Below are 19,724 nucleotides of genomic sequence, written 5' to 3' on the forward strand. Positions count from 1 at the left end.
ACAGTTGTGTACGTTCTGCCTTGAGTCAGCAACCTGTGATCTATATACTTTAGTTATGGTACGTTTTAAATTTAAAGAGATTAAATTTATGTACTACAGGGGTCCCCAACCCCCGGGAGAAATGGCCAAGTGTGGGCATGTGAAGCTCCAGTTGTGCGAGCGGAGGGCACTTGCACTAATGGGTGGTGCTCCATTCATGTAACTGCTCTCCACTCATGCAAATGAAGCTTTGCACGTGAGCACAAGTGCCCTCTACTCATGCGACTGGAGCTTCGTACGCAAGTCTGCTGCTCGTCCAAGTGGAGCTTTGCACGAGAGCGAAGGCACCCTCCGCTCACGCGTGAAGCTCCATTCGTGCGAGAGGAGGGTGTGCACACATGATACATGCACAAATGTGGCTGTGCAAGCGTGTGCATGCCACTCCCCCCCACACACCAGGTTGTGCTGCCAAACTGGAAAGATTGGAGACGCTGATTGAGGTAATCCTCAATTTACGACCGTTTGTTTAATAGCTGTTCAAAGTTATGACGATGCTGAGAAAAGTGACATATGACCAGCCTTCACGCTTATGATCATTGCAGCTTTCCTGTAGTCACTTGATTGCAATCTGGGCACTTGGCAACCATCTCGTATTTATATTTGAACAATCCCGGAGCCACACGGAAAATGGCAGGGAAGGTTGCAAATCATTGTCATGTGTTGCCTTGCTTAATAACTGTGACAAAAAGGTCATAAAATCAGGTGCAGTCATGTGATACCTCACTTAACAACTATACCACTTAATATCACATTTTCCAGTCCCAATTGTCGTTGTAAATCGAGGATTAACTGTACAGGCAGTCTTCGATCTACAACCAAAATAGAGCCCAACATTTCTGTTTCTAAGTGAGACATTTGTTAACTGAGTTTTGCCCCATTTTATGATCTTTCTCACCACAGTTGTTAAGTGAATTACGGCAGTTGTTAAGTTGGTAACATGGTTGTTAAGTGAATCTGGCTTCCCCATTAACTTTGCTTGTCAGAAAGTCGCAAAAGGAGATCACATGACCCCAAGACACTGGAACTGTCATAAATATGAACCAGTTGCCAAATGCCTAAATTTTTGATCATATGATTATGGGGATGCCACTATAATCGTAAGTATGAAAAACTGTTATAACTTATTTTTTTCAGTGCCCTTGTAATTTCAAATGGTCACTAAGTGAACTGTTGTAAGTCGAGGACCACCTGTATATCATGAATGTAGACAGGCATATCCCCACATTAAAAAAAAATACAAGGAGTTAGCAATAACTTAAGAGACATGCAAAAATCTATTGGTGTAGAACAGCCTTTCGCAACCAGTCCCCTCCAAGCGTGCCAGTCCCATCATCCACAGCCAGAAGAACATCAGGTCTAATGTTGTCCTTGCCATTTACTGGTCTAGGTCCACCAGCCTGCCTACACTTAATTTCATTTACAAAATATGTTTTAATTAAACCCATGAATGATAATGTCCTCTGCTTTGTAACAAAATGTTTGCTACAAACATAATCTGCATTCCAACAACTCCTGTGGCCCTCAAGGAAACTCTGGAGGCATTCATAGGAAATAAAATGCTAAAAATCCCAAAGCCCCCCAAATAACTTAAAAGTACCTTACGGTACTTTTAGTTATATAGTTATATAATTAACTGCATCAGCAATAAGCCTGTTCTTGGGCTGTACCATATTTATTGATGTCCCAAAGGTACTTTTTCAAGAGGCAACTCCATATAACTCCCAATGACCGGTAAGATCCCACAGAATTGGTCTCCTCCGGGTCCCGTCAGCTAAACAATGCTGGCTGGCGGGCCCGTGGGGGAGGGCCTTCTCTGTGGCTGCCCCAGCTCTCTGGAACCAGTTACCTCCTGAGGTCCGGACCATCCCCACCCTATTGGCCTTCAGAAAAACGGTGAAGACCTGGCTTTTCCGGCAGGCCTGGGGCCGTTGATCTCGCTCTTGCGATCCGGCGAGATCCGGCTATGAATGGTGTGAATGAGTTTTATTGTTTTTAATTCTTAAATGTTTTTTATAATGATTTTAAATGCATTGTGAGCCGCCCTGAGTCTTCGGAGAGGGGTGGCATACAAATTGAATAAATAAATAAATAAACTGGACTTTCTTGTTTTTCTTTGAAGACATTTCGCTTCTCATCCAAGAAAGTTCTTCAGCTCTGACTGGATAGTGGGGAGGATTAATACTCCTTGCAAACATCTGGTCATTTGCATTCTTTTAGAGAGTCCTTGAGGCCATCTGGAGGTTTGTCTGTGTGCTCAGGGTCACAGACATTTAGCTGTGTGCTCAGGGTCACCTGAATGGTGCAAATGGGTGTGGAGTCTTTTTGGAACTGCTGAAAGGGCTGTGTTGTCGATTGGAATAGATGCCATCGAGTTCCTCCCCCTCTGTTGAGAGAGGGCTGTTCAATTTTGACAATAGATGGCCTCTTTGATCCCTCTTTCAAACCAACAGTCCTCTCTGTCCAAAATGTGGACTTTGCGGTCTTCAAAACAGTGGCATTTATCTTTTAAATGCAGACGGATTGCTGAACCTTGTCCTGATGGGTTTATTCTCCTACATTGTGCCATGCATTTATGAAATCGTTGTTTTGCTTCCCCAATATACAGATCTGCACATGTCTCACTTCATTGTACTGCATATTGGATGAGAAGCAAAACGTCTTCAAAGAAAAACAGAGGATGTCCAGTTGCCTCTTGAAAAAGCACCTTTGGGACAACCATGACCTGACTGAGAATATCTATAGGCATACTTACTGATATTTGGGGGTGGGTGGGTTCTGACAATAATTAAATATGAAAAAAAAAATCCCTATTTCTCAGCTGGAAATGGCATGTTTGACAATTCTTCCTTAGTACAAAACTGTACAGCAGAAGCAAATTTCCCAGCTGATTCTGCTGAACACATAACTAAATTTTTCATTTCAGTTTACCTTAAATACATGGAGTTGCTTCTCTCTGGGGGTGGTTTCCATGATGCCACCAGTATAATTTGGTTGCCAAATTATAAAGGTACCTGATCACATAATATACATATGCAAACCAGAAAGAGGGAAAGTGAACAGGTCACAATGCCAATCTTTAAAATGTAAATCAGTCTTTCTCAACTTTGGCAACTTTAAGACATCTGGACTTCAATTCCCAGAATTCTCCAGCCAACAATACTCAGGCCACTATATCTGAGCTGCAAAAATCCAGACAGCAGTTAGATGGCCACACAGCAATGCAGAAAACACTATATGTAATCGTCAACTTATGACTACAATTGAGCCCCAAAGTTTCATTGTTAACCAAGGCAGTTGTTAAACGAATCATGCCTCATTTTACGATCTTTTTTGCAACACGAATGAATCGTTGTAGTTGTTAAGTGAATCACACGGCTATTAAGCAAATCTGGCTTCTTGGATTGATTTCGCTTCTTGGAAGATGGCTGGGAAGGTTACAAATGATGATGAGATGACCCCGGGACAATGCAACTGTCATAAATTCATGCCAGTTGCCAAGAGCATGAATTCTGATCCCGTGACCCTGGGGATGCTGCAATGGTCATAAGTATGAAAGACCGTCATAAGTCACTTTTCAGTGACATTATAACTTCAAATAGTCACTAAACGAATGGTTGTAAGTTGAGAATTATCTGTATTTCTTCCCTCTTATTGCCTACTTGGAATGTTGTAGTCTAGATATGTAGCCTGATTGACCAACTCTGTCCAAAGCTGTTTTAACCCCCCCCACCCGCCCCCCCCACCCAATATTTCCTTTGTCAAGACTGGCTAAGAATTCTGGGAGTTGAAGTCTCAAAACCTCTGAAAGGTTAAGGAAGAGGTTATTTGTGTTGTACTTTGTGAAGCTCTATAGAAAATCTACAGAAAAGTAAAAGGAATTGGTGGTAAAACGAAACCAGGCCATCAAAGAACATGGCAGCTGGACCAGAGATGGTATTCAGCAGGTTCTAACCAGTTCTGGAGAACTGGTAGCGGAAATTTTGAGTAGTTCGGAGAACAGGTAAATACCACCTCTGACTGGCCCCGCCTCCTTCTATTCTCTGCCTCCTGAGTCCCAGCTGATTGGGAGGGAATGGGGATTTTGCAGTAACCTTCCCCTGGAGTGAGGTGGAAATGGAGATTTTACAGTATCCTTCCGCTGCCACACCGACCAAGCCACGCCACGCCCACCAAGCCACACCCACAAAACTAGTAGTAAAAAAAATTGAATCCTACCACTGGATTGGACACTATCAAGCTGAAACCAGCCACAGCAAAGAAATAGTGCAAGATCAGAAGATGTGGTGAGACCTGGCCCACAGAATCGGACTCGACTGAATGGATAACATCATAGAAAATCTAAATTCTCCTGTTTGTCTCTTACTGGAACATTGGCGAAGCCATAAAGAATTCTCCACAAGAAATGTGCCACAAGAGGTAACATTGTTTGTTGTTTTGGAAAAGACAAAATAGATCAATCAAGAAACCTACCCAGCTCTTTGGATCCTTGGCTGTCACTGGCCAACTCGCCAAGTTTCACCAAAGCATCAAAATAGCCTTTGGCAGCAACAGTAACTCCTGTAAAGATGGACAGGGAGTGGGAGAGAACAGACATCAAATAATGAAATCTGAATACAGATGTTTCTCCTTCAAAGGACCAATGCTGACCTGATTCAAAGGCAATGAGTTGGAATAGGGTATTCCCTTACCTGAGAGGGCTTTTTGATAACTTTTCCCCATGGTAACAAAATTCCTTAAACTTGGATTGAACTGGTCCAGAATCACCTTGTCAGAATAGGGAAGAAAATAAAACGTAAAATATTCTAGCCTGATACAAAATTAAGCACCTCCACAACCTCCAGAGAAAGCGTCAAATGTATTGTCCCAAAGATGCTTTTTCAAAAGGCAACTGGACTTTGTTTTTCCTTGAAGACATTTCACTTCTCATCCAAGAAGCTTCTTTAGTTCTGACCGAATGGTAGAGAATGGAAGGATTTGCATTCCTTGACCGCAAGGAATATAAATATAAATCCTTCCATTCTCCACCATTCAGTTAGAACTGAAGAAACTTCTTGGATGAGAAGCAAAACGTCTTCAAAGAAAAATAGAGAAAGTCCAGTTGGCTTTTGAAAAAGCAACTTTGGAACAGCCATGACTTGGATGACTGAGAATCTCTATAGATCTAAGATGTTTTTACTTTCCCAGTATAATCTAACAGGAATTTAAAAGTACATAAACTTTGGCAAGATCACCTTTAGCAACTTCTGAGATTGAAAGTGGATGTAGCTTTTAGGAAAAAAGATCCAATATATGTACAACCACCATATTTTCTTTGAAACAATAAAGGATAAACCTGAAAAAGTGGCATATCTTAGAGAGGTTCATAACGAGAAAAATGTAATTGTTTATGTTTATAACTTTGCTTTACAAATGAAAATTTAAGAGGAAAACCAAGAAAAACTTTACAAAAAGCACATATTCTAGTATCTAAAATCAAACTATATGTGCACTTATTTTATAAATACAGTTTAATTTTCCTATTTTTCACATGAATATGAAAGATTTAATTGTTACTATTCGTATGATAAAAGTTAAATAACCCAAATATAGGACAAAGGTGAGTTTTTGGAAAGTAAATCTAAAGGACAGCTTTCTGGGGGGAAAATAACTCTTCGTTGGTCACTATAAATATAAGTAAAAGAGAAGAAAATATGGGTTGTGTGGGGAGAAATACAATGATCAGAAGTATGGAAAAGATGCAGAAGTGAGGAGAATATGATTTTGTGTGTCTTTGTATGATTGTGTGTGAGCCCATTTCACCTAGCAAACTTCAAAAACAGACAAAGATTTGAATAAGAGGCTACAGCAGTTCTCATTTGGCGTATTTGCTCTTTATACTACAGTTGCCAGGGTTCCAAGTAACACTCCCAATGAAAGAAGACTCCGAGGCTTGAGGTTCCTCAAAGTTTCTTTTTATTGAAGATGTCATATTGGCACATCTGGGAAAACCTGAATCTGAAAGTTTCCAGGTTTCCCCTCCCCCAATTGAAAATTCAAGTTCCTCCCCAGCACCCACATGTCCATCACATGGTCCAATCATCCACCGTCCAAACTGGAGACACCTCCCAGTCATCCGATGCCAAGAGCCAGGGCAAGGCGCCCTTGACTCTTTGAGAAAGGAATGTTATTTTGACTAGATATCACCCATACTCTATGCAATCCCCCCTCCCATTTTCCCACAATAGAAAAATATGGCAGGCCTGAAGGCCCAAATGTAAAAGATGGCTTCCAGGTCTGACAACAGTGAGTTTCCAGGCATATTCAGACACAACTTGTGTTTCAGCTTTCTAATTGGGTCCTATACAGAACTATAGCAGAGCTAATATTTTGGGTTATGTTTTATAATACTACAATACAGTACAGATAGTACTTGACTTACAAACACAATTGAGCCCAGCATTTCTGTTGTTCAGTGAGATATTTGTTAAATGAGTTTTTACAACCTTTCTTGCCGTAGTTGTTAAGTGAATCCCTGCAGCTGGTAAGTTAATAACCCAGTTAAGTGAACCTGGTTTCCCCAATAACTTTGCTTATCAGAAGGTCACAAAAGGTGATCACATGATCTTGAGACACAGCAACAGTTATAAATATGACCCAGTTGCCAAACATCTGAATTTTGATCACATGATCATGGGGGGGGGAATGCTGCAAAAGTTGTAACTGTGAAAAACAGTCATAAGTCACATTTTTCAGTTGTAACTTTGAATGGTCACTAAATGAACTGTTGTAAGTCAAGGACTAGTTGTATTATAAAAGTGAGGATAAGGGTGCAAATCCTCTCAACTCCTTTTTATTCTACTTCAGAAGTGGACCATCTTCTTGAAAGCAAAGCTTAAATATTTGGTCTGGGGGGAGGGCAATCAAGGGTTAAAATAGGAGCCTTAGGTCTTATAGGAACGTAACATCCCTTGAAGCCCCATAAAAGGTGAAAGACACTGACATTTTAAGAAGTGAAAACAGTGCTTAACAGCAAAAAGGTGTATTGGGGTCCACGCATAGCCATAGATGGTTCACCTCTCTCTCATTACCTCAGATCATGCAAGTGGTGGATTGATGCTTAGCAGGAGTCAAAAAATGAAGATGGTACCCATAATTGTCAATCAAACCCTTGCCTTTTTTAATGCATGTTTGACCCCTTCCCTTCAGATATCCCTAATGCCTAGAGAGAAAAAGGAGCATTATAGTGGAGTACATGTGGATAGATGAAGAACAGCAACTGGGTAGGAACAAGAACGGATGAGATGCAGATCACTAAAATGGGCTAAAATGTACTGGTGGCAATGGTGAGAAGAATGGATAGAGGAAGCCTTGATTGAAAAATGGCAAAGGGAAGAATTTATTTTATGAATTATCTGCACATCTGGCAGAAAACTGGGGCAACCACACCTGTGGTTGAGTTTGGCTAAATGGTCTGTTGTAGTACCACCAAAAAAACTTCCCATTTATGGTGGGGCCAACATGGAGGGTAAAAAAATTCAAGATGTTGACTGTCCTGTGATGAACACACAGATCTTTCTCGAAGTCACAGCCCCACCTCTTTTTATACCTGGCCATCACAAAAACCGAGCTGTTATTTTGACTTTTCCAAACTCTTGAACAGACCTGCCCACCTATAAGCTTGAAATTGCATCAACAGTTGGTAGATGAGTCACAGGAATCTTTACGAGATAAAAGTGCATCTGTTCAAATCCCTAGCATACGTGCCTGGATACCATTGAAACGCTCTTCAGGGGGAACATTTCCTGCCTGCAAAAAATCCAGCCCTGTAGAGACATTGTAGGTTCTTCAAGATTAGAGATGCTGATCTGTTCTTGCGGAGATACTTTTTAAAAAATTAATGCAGAGAAATAGCATCCTCTCTAGAACTCATAAATAATACAAAAGTCAGTCAGTACATTCCTGCCACATGTGGCTGCATGTGTAATCCAGCCATGTCTCATCACCTAGAGCAGGAGTCTCCAACTTTGGCAACTTTAAGACTTATGGACTTCCCCAGCTGGCTGAGGAACTCTGGGAGTTGAAGTCCACAAGTCTTAAAGTTGCCAAAGTTGGAGACCCCTGACCTAGAGGGCATGTTCCTGCCTGGCACTAAAAAGAGGCATCAGGTCAAATATAAGTCTATGCTGGCTTCCTTTCTAGGCATCTCCTTCTTCTTGTCAAAGCCAATAAAACCAGCAGCCAAACCATAAACAAAAACTATTATGAATGAAGGCAAATATACGTGTCCCAGCATAATGTTGCAAGATGCAACCTAGGTTGGTCACCCAGACCAGAGGTTCAGTCTTCCAAGCTATTGGATTCGTGCTTGAGTCCATTCACAGGGAATTTCTGTCTACCGGAATGTGCACAAGTTCGAAAGCTCCTAAGGCTTAACCTCTGGTCCCAGTGACCAACCCAGATTGTATCCTGCAACAGTAATTATTATTTGTAGATGCATGTATCCACTACTCATTGTGAAACAGGGTTAGAGTGGAGATTTGGTCCAGAAAGATCAGGATGAACATTTGTCATTCAATCAATGGGTCTAATAAAGTCTCCATCTCATTCTGTTCTACCTTATAGGCTTGTTGTAGGTCCCATATCCTTGGCTTTACTGCAAAGACTGGCATACAATATTCCCACAATTTAAGAAATATTGGTGAGCATGAACAACATAGTCCAGCTTCCCATAGGCATTACTATCCCCATGATTCCAATTCTGCAGACCTTAAAGGAGCTTTTCTCCACCCATCCCCACAGAAGGATGGCTTCGCCCTATGTCATGCCAGGCGTAGCTTCCCTGAGTTATGGCAGCAACAAGCATGGAGCACAGGAACCCTGGCTGATGGCTGTTTCCTTTACAGATAAGGAAATAACCCATTCAGTCGCCATCAAGATAATTAGGGAAGGGGAACCAAATGTTTGGAAGGAGGGTGAGCAACAAATGGGTTAAGTTTCGTTTTTCATCCCCAGCCAAGCTGGAGGGGCGGGGGGGGGAGGGTGATTTGGCATGAAATTTCCATCGTTTCCATTGGTTGGAGGAGAACACCACCACCAAACTCTTCCATCTTCACCAGAACCTAACCTGCCAAGTTCCCTGCCTTCTTGTATTGATTTATTTTCTTATTGAATTTATATTCTGCGTTTTTTTTTTTCCACGTGCGATCTCGAGGAAACTTTCCTAGAGATTCTGCCGGCTAGTTTCAAAGAAGGAACCGAGTAAAAAAAATAAAATAATAATCTTTGACGAAGTTTCCCCAAATTGTTCCGTCCATACACCCAAATTCACGGTGGGTTCGGGCTCAAACCATGAAGCCGAAGCAAAGGCAAAAAGCTTTCAATCGCCATTCGACGCAATGGGTGCCCTGACCGCTACAAACCGTTAAATGTATCCGCTAATAGTAATAATCCGCTTCAAACTTTCCCCCCCGCCCCCCCGGCTCTGCAAATTTCTCCGTTTGGTTTTAGTAATTAGGCAGTGGATTTTTAACAGAAAGAAAGGGAAAACTTGCTACCTCCTGGTATTAATTTTGCCTTGAAGTCTGGCATTTTCTCTGCATCCAAAATATTGGGGGGGGGCCGCAGCGGAGGGAGGGGGCTTCTGGAACATTATGTCCCAATTCCTCTTTCCACGCACCTCCTGTTGCTTCTACCCCCCCCCCCCACTCCCACCCTCCGATTTTTAGAAGGCGAACAAAAGGCTGCGAAGACCGACCAGAAAGCCAAAATATATGATCCAGCGCAGAACCAAGGCGGAAGGGGAAAATGGAAATACAAACTTGGATAACGAATTGAGTCTGGGGAGCAGGAAGGGGGTATATGCTATGCCTGTGGGGGGGGGGAGAGAAAGGGGAGGGGGCGAGGCTGGGAGGGATCGATCGATGGACCAGCTAATTTGCGGAGGTGGAATAAACAGGAGAAGAGAAAGACGGAGGGAGTCGTGGAAGGAAATCCAAGGAAACGGAGGAGAAGGAGAAGAAGAAGGGACGGGAGGGAAGGAAGGAAGACAGAAAGAAGTTTTGGAGAAGAACCTGTAGCAAAAGTATACGGAGTGCGGCTTACCCGATAGACGTTTTCGGTCAGCCGGTTCACCTCCTCCGAGCGGGACATGATGCCTCGGCGGTTAGGGAGCGCCAGGGGCCTGGACGGGCGGGCTGGAAAGGAGGTGGGGCGGGTGGAGAGAGCAAGGGGTGGGTCTTAAAGTGGGGGACGTAAAAGAAGGGAAGACGCAGCTGGATCCACCAGGGAGCAAAAAGTCAAAAGAGGCGCCGAACTCAGCTGTACGCTCGACACGCCTACCAAACAGAGGTTTAGGGCTGCAGACTTGGCCTGCAAACATACGGATGGCCACTAGTGGCGCTCCAGATGTTTGCAGCCCGGATCTGAGAACCTGCTCCAATGAAGTGGATCAACCACCCCCCAAATCTACAAGGCAGGCTAATATGTATGTGCGAGTTTATACATACATGATAATAAGTTTCCTGGCTATACTGGAAGTCTGTAGTGCGGCGGTTCCCAAACTTTGACAGCTTGAAGATGTGTGGCTGGGCGGAGAATTCCGGGAGTTGAAGTCCAGGCGTCTTCAAACTGCCAAGGTTGAGCAAAGGTGCTGTAGAGCAAAATCGACTTTCTTTGAGGGAACTTACATGCTTACAAAAAGTTGCTAATGGCTACAGGTGGTGGTACATCATCACCATCATTCCATCCACTGCAGAGCCAGCCATTGTAGGATGAAGACCTCTTCCGCAAGTTTCCAGCCAATATGGTCTTGAGCTTTCCTTTGCCAGTTGGGCCCACAATACTTGCTGATGTCATCGTTCCATCTTGTGTAGGTCTTTTCTGTAGTATCTTTTTATCAAGTGGGATCCATTCTATGACTGCCTTGGTCCGCCTACCATCCATTCTTCTTGTTATATGATCAGCCTATTTCCATTTCAATTCTTTTACTTTTTTAATGGCATATTTTTATTATATGATAATAGAATAGAATAGAATAGAATAGAATAGAATAGAATAGAATAGAATAATAGAAATCTTTATTGGCCAAGTGTGATTGGACACACAAGGAATTTGTCGGTGCATATGCTCTCAGTGTACATAACAGAAAAGATACATTTGTCAAGAATCATAAGGTACAACACTTAATGATAGTCACGGGGAACAAATAAGCAATCAAATCATATTGGGAAACAGTCAATATAAATCGTAAGGATACCAGCAACAAGATTACAGTCATACAGTCACAAGTGGGAGGAGATGGGTGATAGGAACGATGAGAAGATGAATAGTAATGAAGACTTAATGAAAAGATAGTGATTATCCACCTATATAGAAGGGGTTTCAACTTTTTTTCAAAAGAACAAGCAAACTATACAAATCCAGAACCTCATATGTCACTTACTTCACAGGTATAGACTGGTTTTTTTAAAAAAGGAGTTTGTAAATTACTCCAGCACCTGAGGGGTCACAATCCTCTCTGGTGGGGCCAGGCACAAGACGTCATCTTTTTTTTTTTTTTTGTTAATTTGATTTATATGCCGCCCTTCTCCGGAGACTCAGGGCGGCTTACAATGCGTTAAGCAATGGCCTTCATACTTTTGTATATTTATACAAAGTCAGCTTATTGCCCCCACAACTGGGTCCTCAATTTACCTACCTTAGAAAGGATGGAAGGCTGAGTCAACCTTGAGCCTGGCAAGATTCGAACCTGCAGTAATTGCAGGCAGCTGGTCTTAATAACAGGGTGCTTTAGACCACTGTACTACCAAGGCTCTTAGTATGATTGGGTCCTACCTGGGCTAGACTACATAGGGGTTGACTTGCGGTTCTCCATAAACAATATCAGATTACCAAGTTAATGAAATAATATGCATACGAATGCTGTATTATAAAGGACAGCCCCTTATTTCAAAAAGCTCTTCTGGGTTTCTTTTGGTCCTTTAATTTTTCCACATGAATGTTACCAGGTTATGCATAGCCTTTCACAATCATGTGAAAAATATGGATGTTGAATTGTGTGTTTAAAATAATTTTACCTGTAGTCGTTTGATTTTAGATTTTATTTATTTATTTTGTATCCTACCTTTATTATTTTTACAAATCACTCAAAGTGGCAAACTTACCTAATAATCCTTTGTCTTCCTATTTTCACCAATTACTAACAATAAATAGGAAGAAAAAGGATGAGGATGAGGATAATTGGCGTTTTTATATAGTTTTGCTCTAAAATGCTCCTCCATAAAGCAAAGTAATAAACATTAACCATTTTTCTTTATCCTCATGAACCCTTTTTCAGGTTTCTCCTTTACTTTTTCCCAGAAAATATGGTCACCGTAAATAGCCATCACCACTGAAAAGCACCAATGAGTATAAATCACTAAATTTGTTGACTAAAACAAACAAAGGAAATTGACCTCCCTGCCTGCCTCTTTCCCCCAGTCTCCTTGCCCAGCTGGATAGCCTTGGGAAAAGAGACTCGGCTAGCGGGTTACTTATCACCTACGATATTTTCTCTGCTGGCAAATGGCCTTGGGGAGAGGCCAACAATTTAATCCATTAACTCCTACTGTTTTGCCACTCCCCCCCCACCAAGTGGTGGGTGCACTGCTGGAGAGAAAAATGAAGGAGAAGGATCTCCTACTTACATTACCACCTCAGTAGAAATATAATTTTACCTGTACTCATCTGATTTTAGATTTTGTTCATTTTTTTATATCCTACCTTTATTATTTTTACAAATCGCTCAAGGTGGCAAACATACCTAATACTCCTTAGTCTGCCTATTTTCACCAACAACTAATGATAAATAGGAAGAGAATGTATTATTATATTAGAATAGGTGTTTTTTTTATAAAATTTTCCTCTAAAATGCTCCTTCGTAAAGCAAAGTAATAAACATTAATCATTTTTCTTGGTTAGTGGAAGACCTTTGGGGTGCCTGTAAGAAGGGGTAAATCATTCTTGGGATTAAATAAAGAAATATTGGGCTCACATTCTTGTTACAATGCAGCAGATTCTTAAAATTAACCTAAAATTGGAACCTGAAATTTCTCTTTTACGGTTATCGGAGATCAGGCGTTTGAAAAAAGATTTCTAACTTTGTCACTGTACATGTTGATTGCAGGAAGAATTCTATAGGCATAGTAATGGAAAGATTGTCAATCCCCACAACAAAGGAATGAATGGAAAAAGAGATGGAGCTAGCAGAGATGGCAAAATTGACTGTTTTAATTAGAGAAAAGAAGATATCCAGTTTTGTTTCTATTTGGAAACTGTTTCTGGACTTTGTGCTCAAGGAAGAAAAAAAACATAAACTCTTGATTTTGGGTTTTGCTGATTAATCCACAGGTAGCCTTCAGTTTATGACCAGAACTGAGTCCAAGGAAGGCAATTGTTAAGTCAGTTTTTCCCCATTTTACAACCTTATTTGCCACAGATATTAAGCATATCATTGCAGTTGTTAAGTGAAACATGTGGACATTAAGTGAATCTGGTTTCCCATATTGACTTTGCTTATTGGAAAGCAGCTGGGAAGGTTACAAATGGTGATCACATGACCCCAGGACCAGTGGTGGGTTGCCCCCGGTTCACACCGGTTCTATAGAATTGGTAGTAAAACCGGCAGGAAACTCCGCCCACCAACCCCGAAGTCATCAAAATGCTTCTGCGCTTGCGCGCAAGTGAAACAAGCACGTGCGCGGCCCAATTGCGAACCGGTAGTAAAGTTAAGTAGAACCCACCCCTGCCCAGGACGTGTGAACAGATGCGAGTTGCCAAATGCCTGAAATTTGATCACATGATTTTGGGGATGCTGCAACAGTTGTAAGTGTGAAAACCAGTCATAAGTCACTTTCTTCAGTGCTGTTATAACTTTGAACAGTCACTAAACAAATGGTTGTAATTCAAGGACTACCTGTAGTTTGTTGTTACAGAAATGACTAGTATCTGTTAAGTTGGTAAAGTAAAAAGTCGAGGCTAAAATTGCGTTTTGCATTTTGCTGTGCTGAAAAATGTTGGAAGTCATTCCTTTTTTTTTCTTTTTGCCTTTGCCTTATACCTTTCTTTCTCCTTTCTTTCCCTTCCTCATTTTCCTATTATTGTTTTTTTTTTTATTATTATTTTATAGCATGGTAATCTTAATAAACTTCTTCAAAAAAAAAGGGGAGGGGAAAGAAAGGAGGGGAGAAGAAGGGGTAAACATGAAGAAGAGGTTATGAATTTTCCATATTGACTACCAGGCAGAAATACTTACTAAATTTTCGGCATCAGTTTTATGTACCAAAAAACCTTAGCTGGCTTATGCACTACATTCAATGACTTTGAGAGGTTATTATTTTTTATTTTGTCTCAGGATGAAAACAATTTGAGCTGGTCCAAAGAATGACGTGGCTAAGGATGGAGCACTTGTGTTATCTTTGTAAACAACCACTTGTGTGTTTCCCTGCAAGGGAAGCAGGGCAGTCAAATATCTCCAATGGTCAACCTCTGTCTCCCATCAAATAATTCTCCAGTCACAAATTTCCACCACAAAGTTACATTTAGTTAAAGGCAGTTGAGACCACTTTCCTGAATTGTTTGCAGTAACATGTAGTTTGGCCTCTGTGACAAACTCTTGGTTTTGGTATAATACCACAAAGATCTGAATAGATGGAATTCAGCTTGATTCTCCTAAAGGGGGTCCACCAATGTAATCCAATTTACTTAAAGAATGACTGAAAAACAGGCTGCTGCTTTATAATTTTGCAGTTATTAAGAAGGTGGGTTTAGCTGCTAGATATTTTCTGGTTTTCTTGATGGAGCAAAGTACCAGCCATTTTTTGGTTCTGGTACATTTTCTACAAAATGCAAAATAAATGCTCAGAGCCTACAACACAGCAAGACACAGGAGGAACAAGAGCTTCCAAGCACGAAGTGTAAAATATTTCTCTCCAACCATCTTCTCTGATGTGCCTAAATCCAAGTTTTCCTTCTAGGCAGTAATAAATAACTAATTTGGCTGGGTTCATTCTGTTGATTTTATTGGAATTCTTGGCGTGCAAATGTTTTTCATGTGTTTTCAGATTTGGCTTCCTTGGCTTAAGAAGGATTTTCTCATATCCCCATGCGCAAAACAGCATGGTCACCCAGTTATACCTTGTAATTCCGGATTAGCCCAAGATTTGTGAAACTCTGCATTTCTGGGGTTGGTCGGGAAAATCAAAGTATTTTTCTTTCTCTTTTTCTAGGACTGGTCTGAAGAAGTAGTTTTGGCCTTTTAAAGGTGGAGACTTCTGTGTGGCTAGATAAAGGGATTCTGGATCAATTAGAGGAGTTGATGGCAGCCTGTCATAATATCATGCATGTAGTCTCTGACATATGACCATTTATTTAGCAACAATTCAAAGTTCCTGTCATGCCTGGAAGCCATATTACCTGTGTGCCTTGAGGATCCAGGCCTGTCACAATCATACTGTGGGAAGTTGGGAGGGGGGATTGCATGAGTGAAGTAGAGATAGCCATAACAAACTTCTCTAAGAGACGTTCAAGGCCATAGTGTCCGGCAGCTGTGCAAAGAAGAAATTGGGGGATGTCTTCTGTTCTGGAAAGAACTGATTGGAGCTGTGGGAGCTGTGGGCAAGGTCTTGAACTCTCTTGTGGGTGAGGAAAACCTGGAAGCTTTCAGGTTTTCTCAGATGTTGCCAATATGCCATCTCTATAAAAGTTAGCCTTCAGGAACTTCAAGCCTCGAAGTTTGATTTTGTTGGGGGTGTTACTTGGAACCCTGACATTAACACGAAATCTCCATTAAAATTAGAGCAGCTTCCCTAACCTTGGGGAGCTGTTCAGGGTCCTGAGCCCCAAGCGCCGGCCCAAACCAGGGCAACGCGAAGACACAAGGAAGATGGAGGAGGAAAAGAAGCCTATGGAGGGAGCAGCAGGCACAGGCTCAGCAACGGTTCCTGAGACCCTCTACTCTCCTTCCCCTGGGATGGTGGAAGCGAAAAGGGCTGCAGAGGCTGCCCGCCAACTGGGTGCCCGGCCTAAGGAGCAGCTGCTGAAGCGAAGCTTGAAGCAGGACCTGGTAGCGCAAGGCGAAGCCAGCAGTGCAACCCCGCTTCGAGGAGCGATGTGGGAACCACAGTGGGAGTTATTGCAGCCGCCGCGCCACCGACACTCCAAAGAATGGGGACTCCTGCCGCAGTCACGCACCCAATCCCTAGCTGGTCTTCCGGAGCAGTTGAGCCGACTGAGAGTAAGTGGGATGCCCCAGCATGCCTCCACCAAGCAGCCAGAGTGGACCTTGGCACAACCAACGTCCACCTTTCCGAGCCAGGGGCCGGCAGCCCAATGGGCCGAAACGGCAATGACTTTTCACTCGGTCCCAAGCTGCTCAACTCCTGGCCTGTCCCTTCAAGTAAGCCCAGCCGTGGATTCCCACCACTTGGGACTGCAACCCCTCCCAGCCAGCCAGGCCGGCCATGGAGTTCCCATCCAGCCGCAAGGGGCTTGGAACCTGCAGCTGCCGCCCGAGATGGGGTTCTCACCTGCAAGCCAAATCCCTCCCGGGTGGGCTTACTACCCAGGCCACGGGTGGATACAGTGCCAATGGACGCCTGCCTCGATGCCACCGCAGATGCAGTTTCTGCAGCAAGAAGTCCATCCACAACCCCAAGCCGCGATCCCGCAGCAGGTGCTGGTGAACCCGCAGCAAGTCCAGGATCAGCAGCCAGCGCTTGCCACAGCGCCTCCCACCTTCTGCGCGACCTTCGATGGGACCCCAGGGAAACTGGCATACTTCCTGAATCAAGTCTGGGCCTACAGCGATCAGTTTGGGAACCAATACCCCTCTGATTGTGAATTGATTTCAGCCATTGCTGAAGGCATGAACGAGGGAGAAGCAGCCGAGTGGATAGCTGAGCTTCATAATGAAAGGGCCCCGGAGCTAGAGGACATGGATGACTTCATCCAGCTGATGAGGGTGAGGTTCAGCAACGTCACCCAACAAGTGGAAGCAGAGCACCAGATCACCACACTGAGGCAAGCTGGGAGGCCCGCAAAAGAATTTGTGTGGGAATTCCGGAGGCTGGCCGGGAAGCTACGGGACTGGCCGGAGCAACTGATGGTCCACACCTTCAAGGAAGCCCTGGACCCAGACCTGAGGCAGGCCTGTAGCATAAGGGGAACACCGACCCAAATACAAGCATGGTATGAGAATGCGGTTGCCCTGGATCTGGACTTCCAGCCTCCGAGGAAGCCGACAGCTGAAAAAATGGCTAAACAGCCCCTCGGGCGACGAGTGGAGCCAAAGAAGACCGCAGAACCACCACCCGCAAGGCCCGGGACCATCAAGTGCTACCGATGTGGTCAGCAGGGCCATCGAGCATTGGAGTGCTTAGCTCCAGCACCCCTGCCCTGGGCGAAGTCCCCTGCTCGGGCAGGACCTAAGAAAACCCTGTGGAAACCGCTGGACAAGGGACAGAGCGCCAAGCAAGCAGCGGAGAGCTCTACCCAGCCCGCGGGGTTGGAAGGGAGCCTGACTGGGGATTCCTCCTCCCTCTCCTCAGAGGAAGACAGTGGCGAGGACGACCCAAGGGTGAGTGGAACCATTTGCCCCTTTGCCCTGAAGGTTACCCTAACGCCCCCCCCCAGACTGGAGCCCAGGGAGAAATGGAGGTGGTCATAGAGACCAGCTGCATGTAATGCCTAATTAGCCCCCACATAATCGAGCAACTAGGCATAAGCACTTGTCCCCTCTGACAGCCCATCAGCTTCGAGCAGGTGGACGGCTCGCTAATTGGCAGTACCCCTGCCAACAGACTCAGGGAGCTCATTGTTAGAACTGGGGCAGCATGAAGAATTCCTCCAGTTCGTAGTTGCCCCCAAGATGACAGATCTCATAATCTTGGGGCTCTCATGGCTCGATAAGTGGGGCCCCACGATCTCTTGGGATGGCAGCCACAGAAAGATCGTCATTGGACTGGGCCCGTTGCCACCAGTGATCACTTCAACCCCCTTTTTTGGGGGGGGGGGGGGACACAGTTTTTCTCTCCACTAAATACATAAAATTGAGACTGCCTAGCAGGAAATTGGGACCAAAGTTCTTAGACCCTTTTCCTATAGTAAAAATAATTAACCCTGTGACAGTGCAATTAAGCCTCCCTCGCATATTAGGGAAAATACACCCCGTATTTCATTGTAGTTTGCTGAAACGATCCGTTGGATCTAACATAAGATCCCAGACCCAACCGCCTCCTCCCCCCATTGTGGTGGAAGGAGAGACCCATTACGAGATAATACCTAATACAATGGAAAGGGTACCCTTTGTCTGACGCCACCTGGATAAAAAGCTGGAACGTCAAAGCAGATAGACTGATTAAACAATTCCATGATAAATACCAGGACAAGCCAAAGGGTCCTCCTGGGGGGGAGGGACAGTTAAATGTGGATAACTCCCCTGAATGTTATTTTCTTTACAGGACACGTGTCTCTTCTGAGGTGGGGGGGCGCCTGTCATGCCTGGAAGCCATATTACCTGTGTGCCTTGAGGATCCAGGCCTGCCACAATCATACCGTGGGAAGTTAGGAGGGGGGATTGCATGAGTGAAGTAGAGATAGCCATAACAAACTTCTCTAAGAGATGTTCAAGGCCATGGTGTCCGGCAGCTGTGCAAAGAAGAAATTGGAGGATGTCTTCTGTTCGGGAAAGAACTGATTGGAGCTGTGTGGACATGTGGGAGATGTGGGCAACATCTTGAACTCTCTTGTGGGTGAGGAAAACCTGGAAGCTTTCAGATTCGAGTTTTCCCAAATGTGCCAATATGACATCTCTAATAAAAATTAGCTTTGAGGAACTTCAAGCCTCGGAGTTTGATTTCGTTGGGGGGGGGGGTGTTACTTGGAATCCTGACAGTTATAATGATGCTGAAAAATATGATCATTTCTCACACTTATGACCATTGTAGCATCCCTCAGGTCACCTGATTGCAATTTGGGTGCTTGGAAAGTGGCATGTATTTTTATATGATGGTTGCAGCATCCCAGAGTCTCATTATTGTCATTTGCAACCTCCCCAGCTGGCTTCCAATAAGTGAAGTCAATGCAGGTGCCAGCAGGAGGTTGCAAATCATTATCACATGATGTCCTGATTAGTGACCATGGCAAAAAAGATTGTAAAACTGGATGTGATCATGTGATGCCTCACTTAATGACCACACCACTTAGGAACAAATTTTCCAGTCCCAATTGTGGTTATAAGGGCTACCTGCAGTGGGAAACTTTTGGAAGGTTTAAAATGACCCTCTATCTGTCTGAAAACATCTATGAAGGCAGCTCAGCTCAGCATTTCCTTGAGCTCTGATTTGCTCAAGTAGTTGTAGATAAGCCACAAAGTCACAACTTCCCCTCTGATTTTCCATGCCTAGATAATAATGTCAGAGGTGGTTGGTTGCAAGGAATATTTACATGTTTGAAATTAACTCCATGATCAAAAGAACATTAATTAGAATCAGCTTTATATAGTTAAAAATAAATAATATTTGTAAATATATAATTTGGTCTAGTGGTTAAGACACAAGGATAGATTGTCATGAAGAAAATAGGACTAGGAAGGAGTATTACATTCACCATCTTGGATTACTTATAAAAATAAAGGCAGGATAAACAAACAAGCAAACAAATGGTCACATTCT

At 43.5% G+C, this 19,724-nt stretch overlaps 2 protein-coding genes across 4 annotated transcripts in view; one reads left to right on the plus strand and one right to left on the minus strand.

The window, feature by feature from the left end:
• LOC117666667 (BAR/IMD domain-containing adapter protein 2-like) overlaps positions 1 to 10,232 on the minus strand; it is a 31,556-nt gene extending 21,324 nt beyond the window's left edge. For all 3 annotated transcript variants that reach the window (XR_009622847.2, XM_060692796.2, XM_060692795.2), the window contains exons 1-3: positions 10,120 to 10,232; positions 4,728 to 4,803; positions 4,510 to 4,596 (exon numbers count right to left, since the gene is read on the minus strand). Coding sequence is in view for 2 of the 3 variants with exons in the window: in XM_060692796.2 (XP_060548779.2) it covers positions 4,510 to 4,596; positions 4,728 to 4,803; positions 10,120 to 10,167 (211 nt within the window). In the remaining variant the exon portion in view is untranslated. The remainder of the gene's footprint in view (positions 1 to 4,509; positions 4,597 to 4,727; positions 4,804 to 10,119) is intronic.
• A 5,228-nt stretch (positions 10,233 to 15,460) lies between these two features.
• Positions 15,461 to 18,887, plus strand: LOC117666666 (uncharacterized). Its single transcript, XM_034419437.3, has 2 exons — positions 15,461 to 17,629; positions 18,513 to 18,887. Exons 1-2 carry the CDS (start codon positions 15,938 to 15,940, stop codon positions 18,528 to 18,530), a joined length of 1,710 nt encoding a protein of 569 aa, XP_034275328.2. The 5' UTR covers positions 15,461 to 15,937; the 3' UTR covers positions 18,531 to 18,887.
• The last annotated feature ends 837 nt before the right edge of the window (positions 18,888 to 19,724 follow it).

Source organism: Pantherophis guttatus, chromosome 4 (genome assembly GCF_059756535.1).
Source record: "Pantherophis guttatus breed Tessera chromosome 4, ASM5975653v1, whole genome shotgun sequence".
NCBI classification, from domain to species: Eukaryota; Metazoa; Chordata; class Lepidosauria; order Squamata; family Colubridae; genus Pantherophis; species Pantherophis guttatus.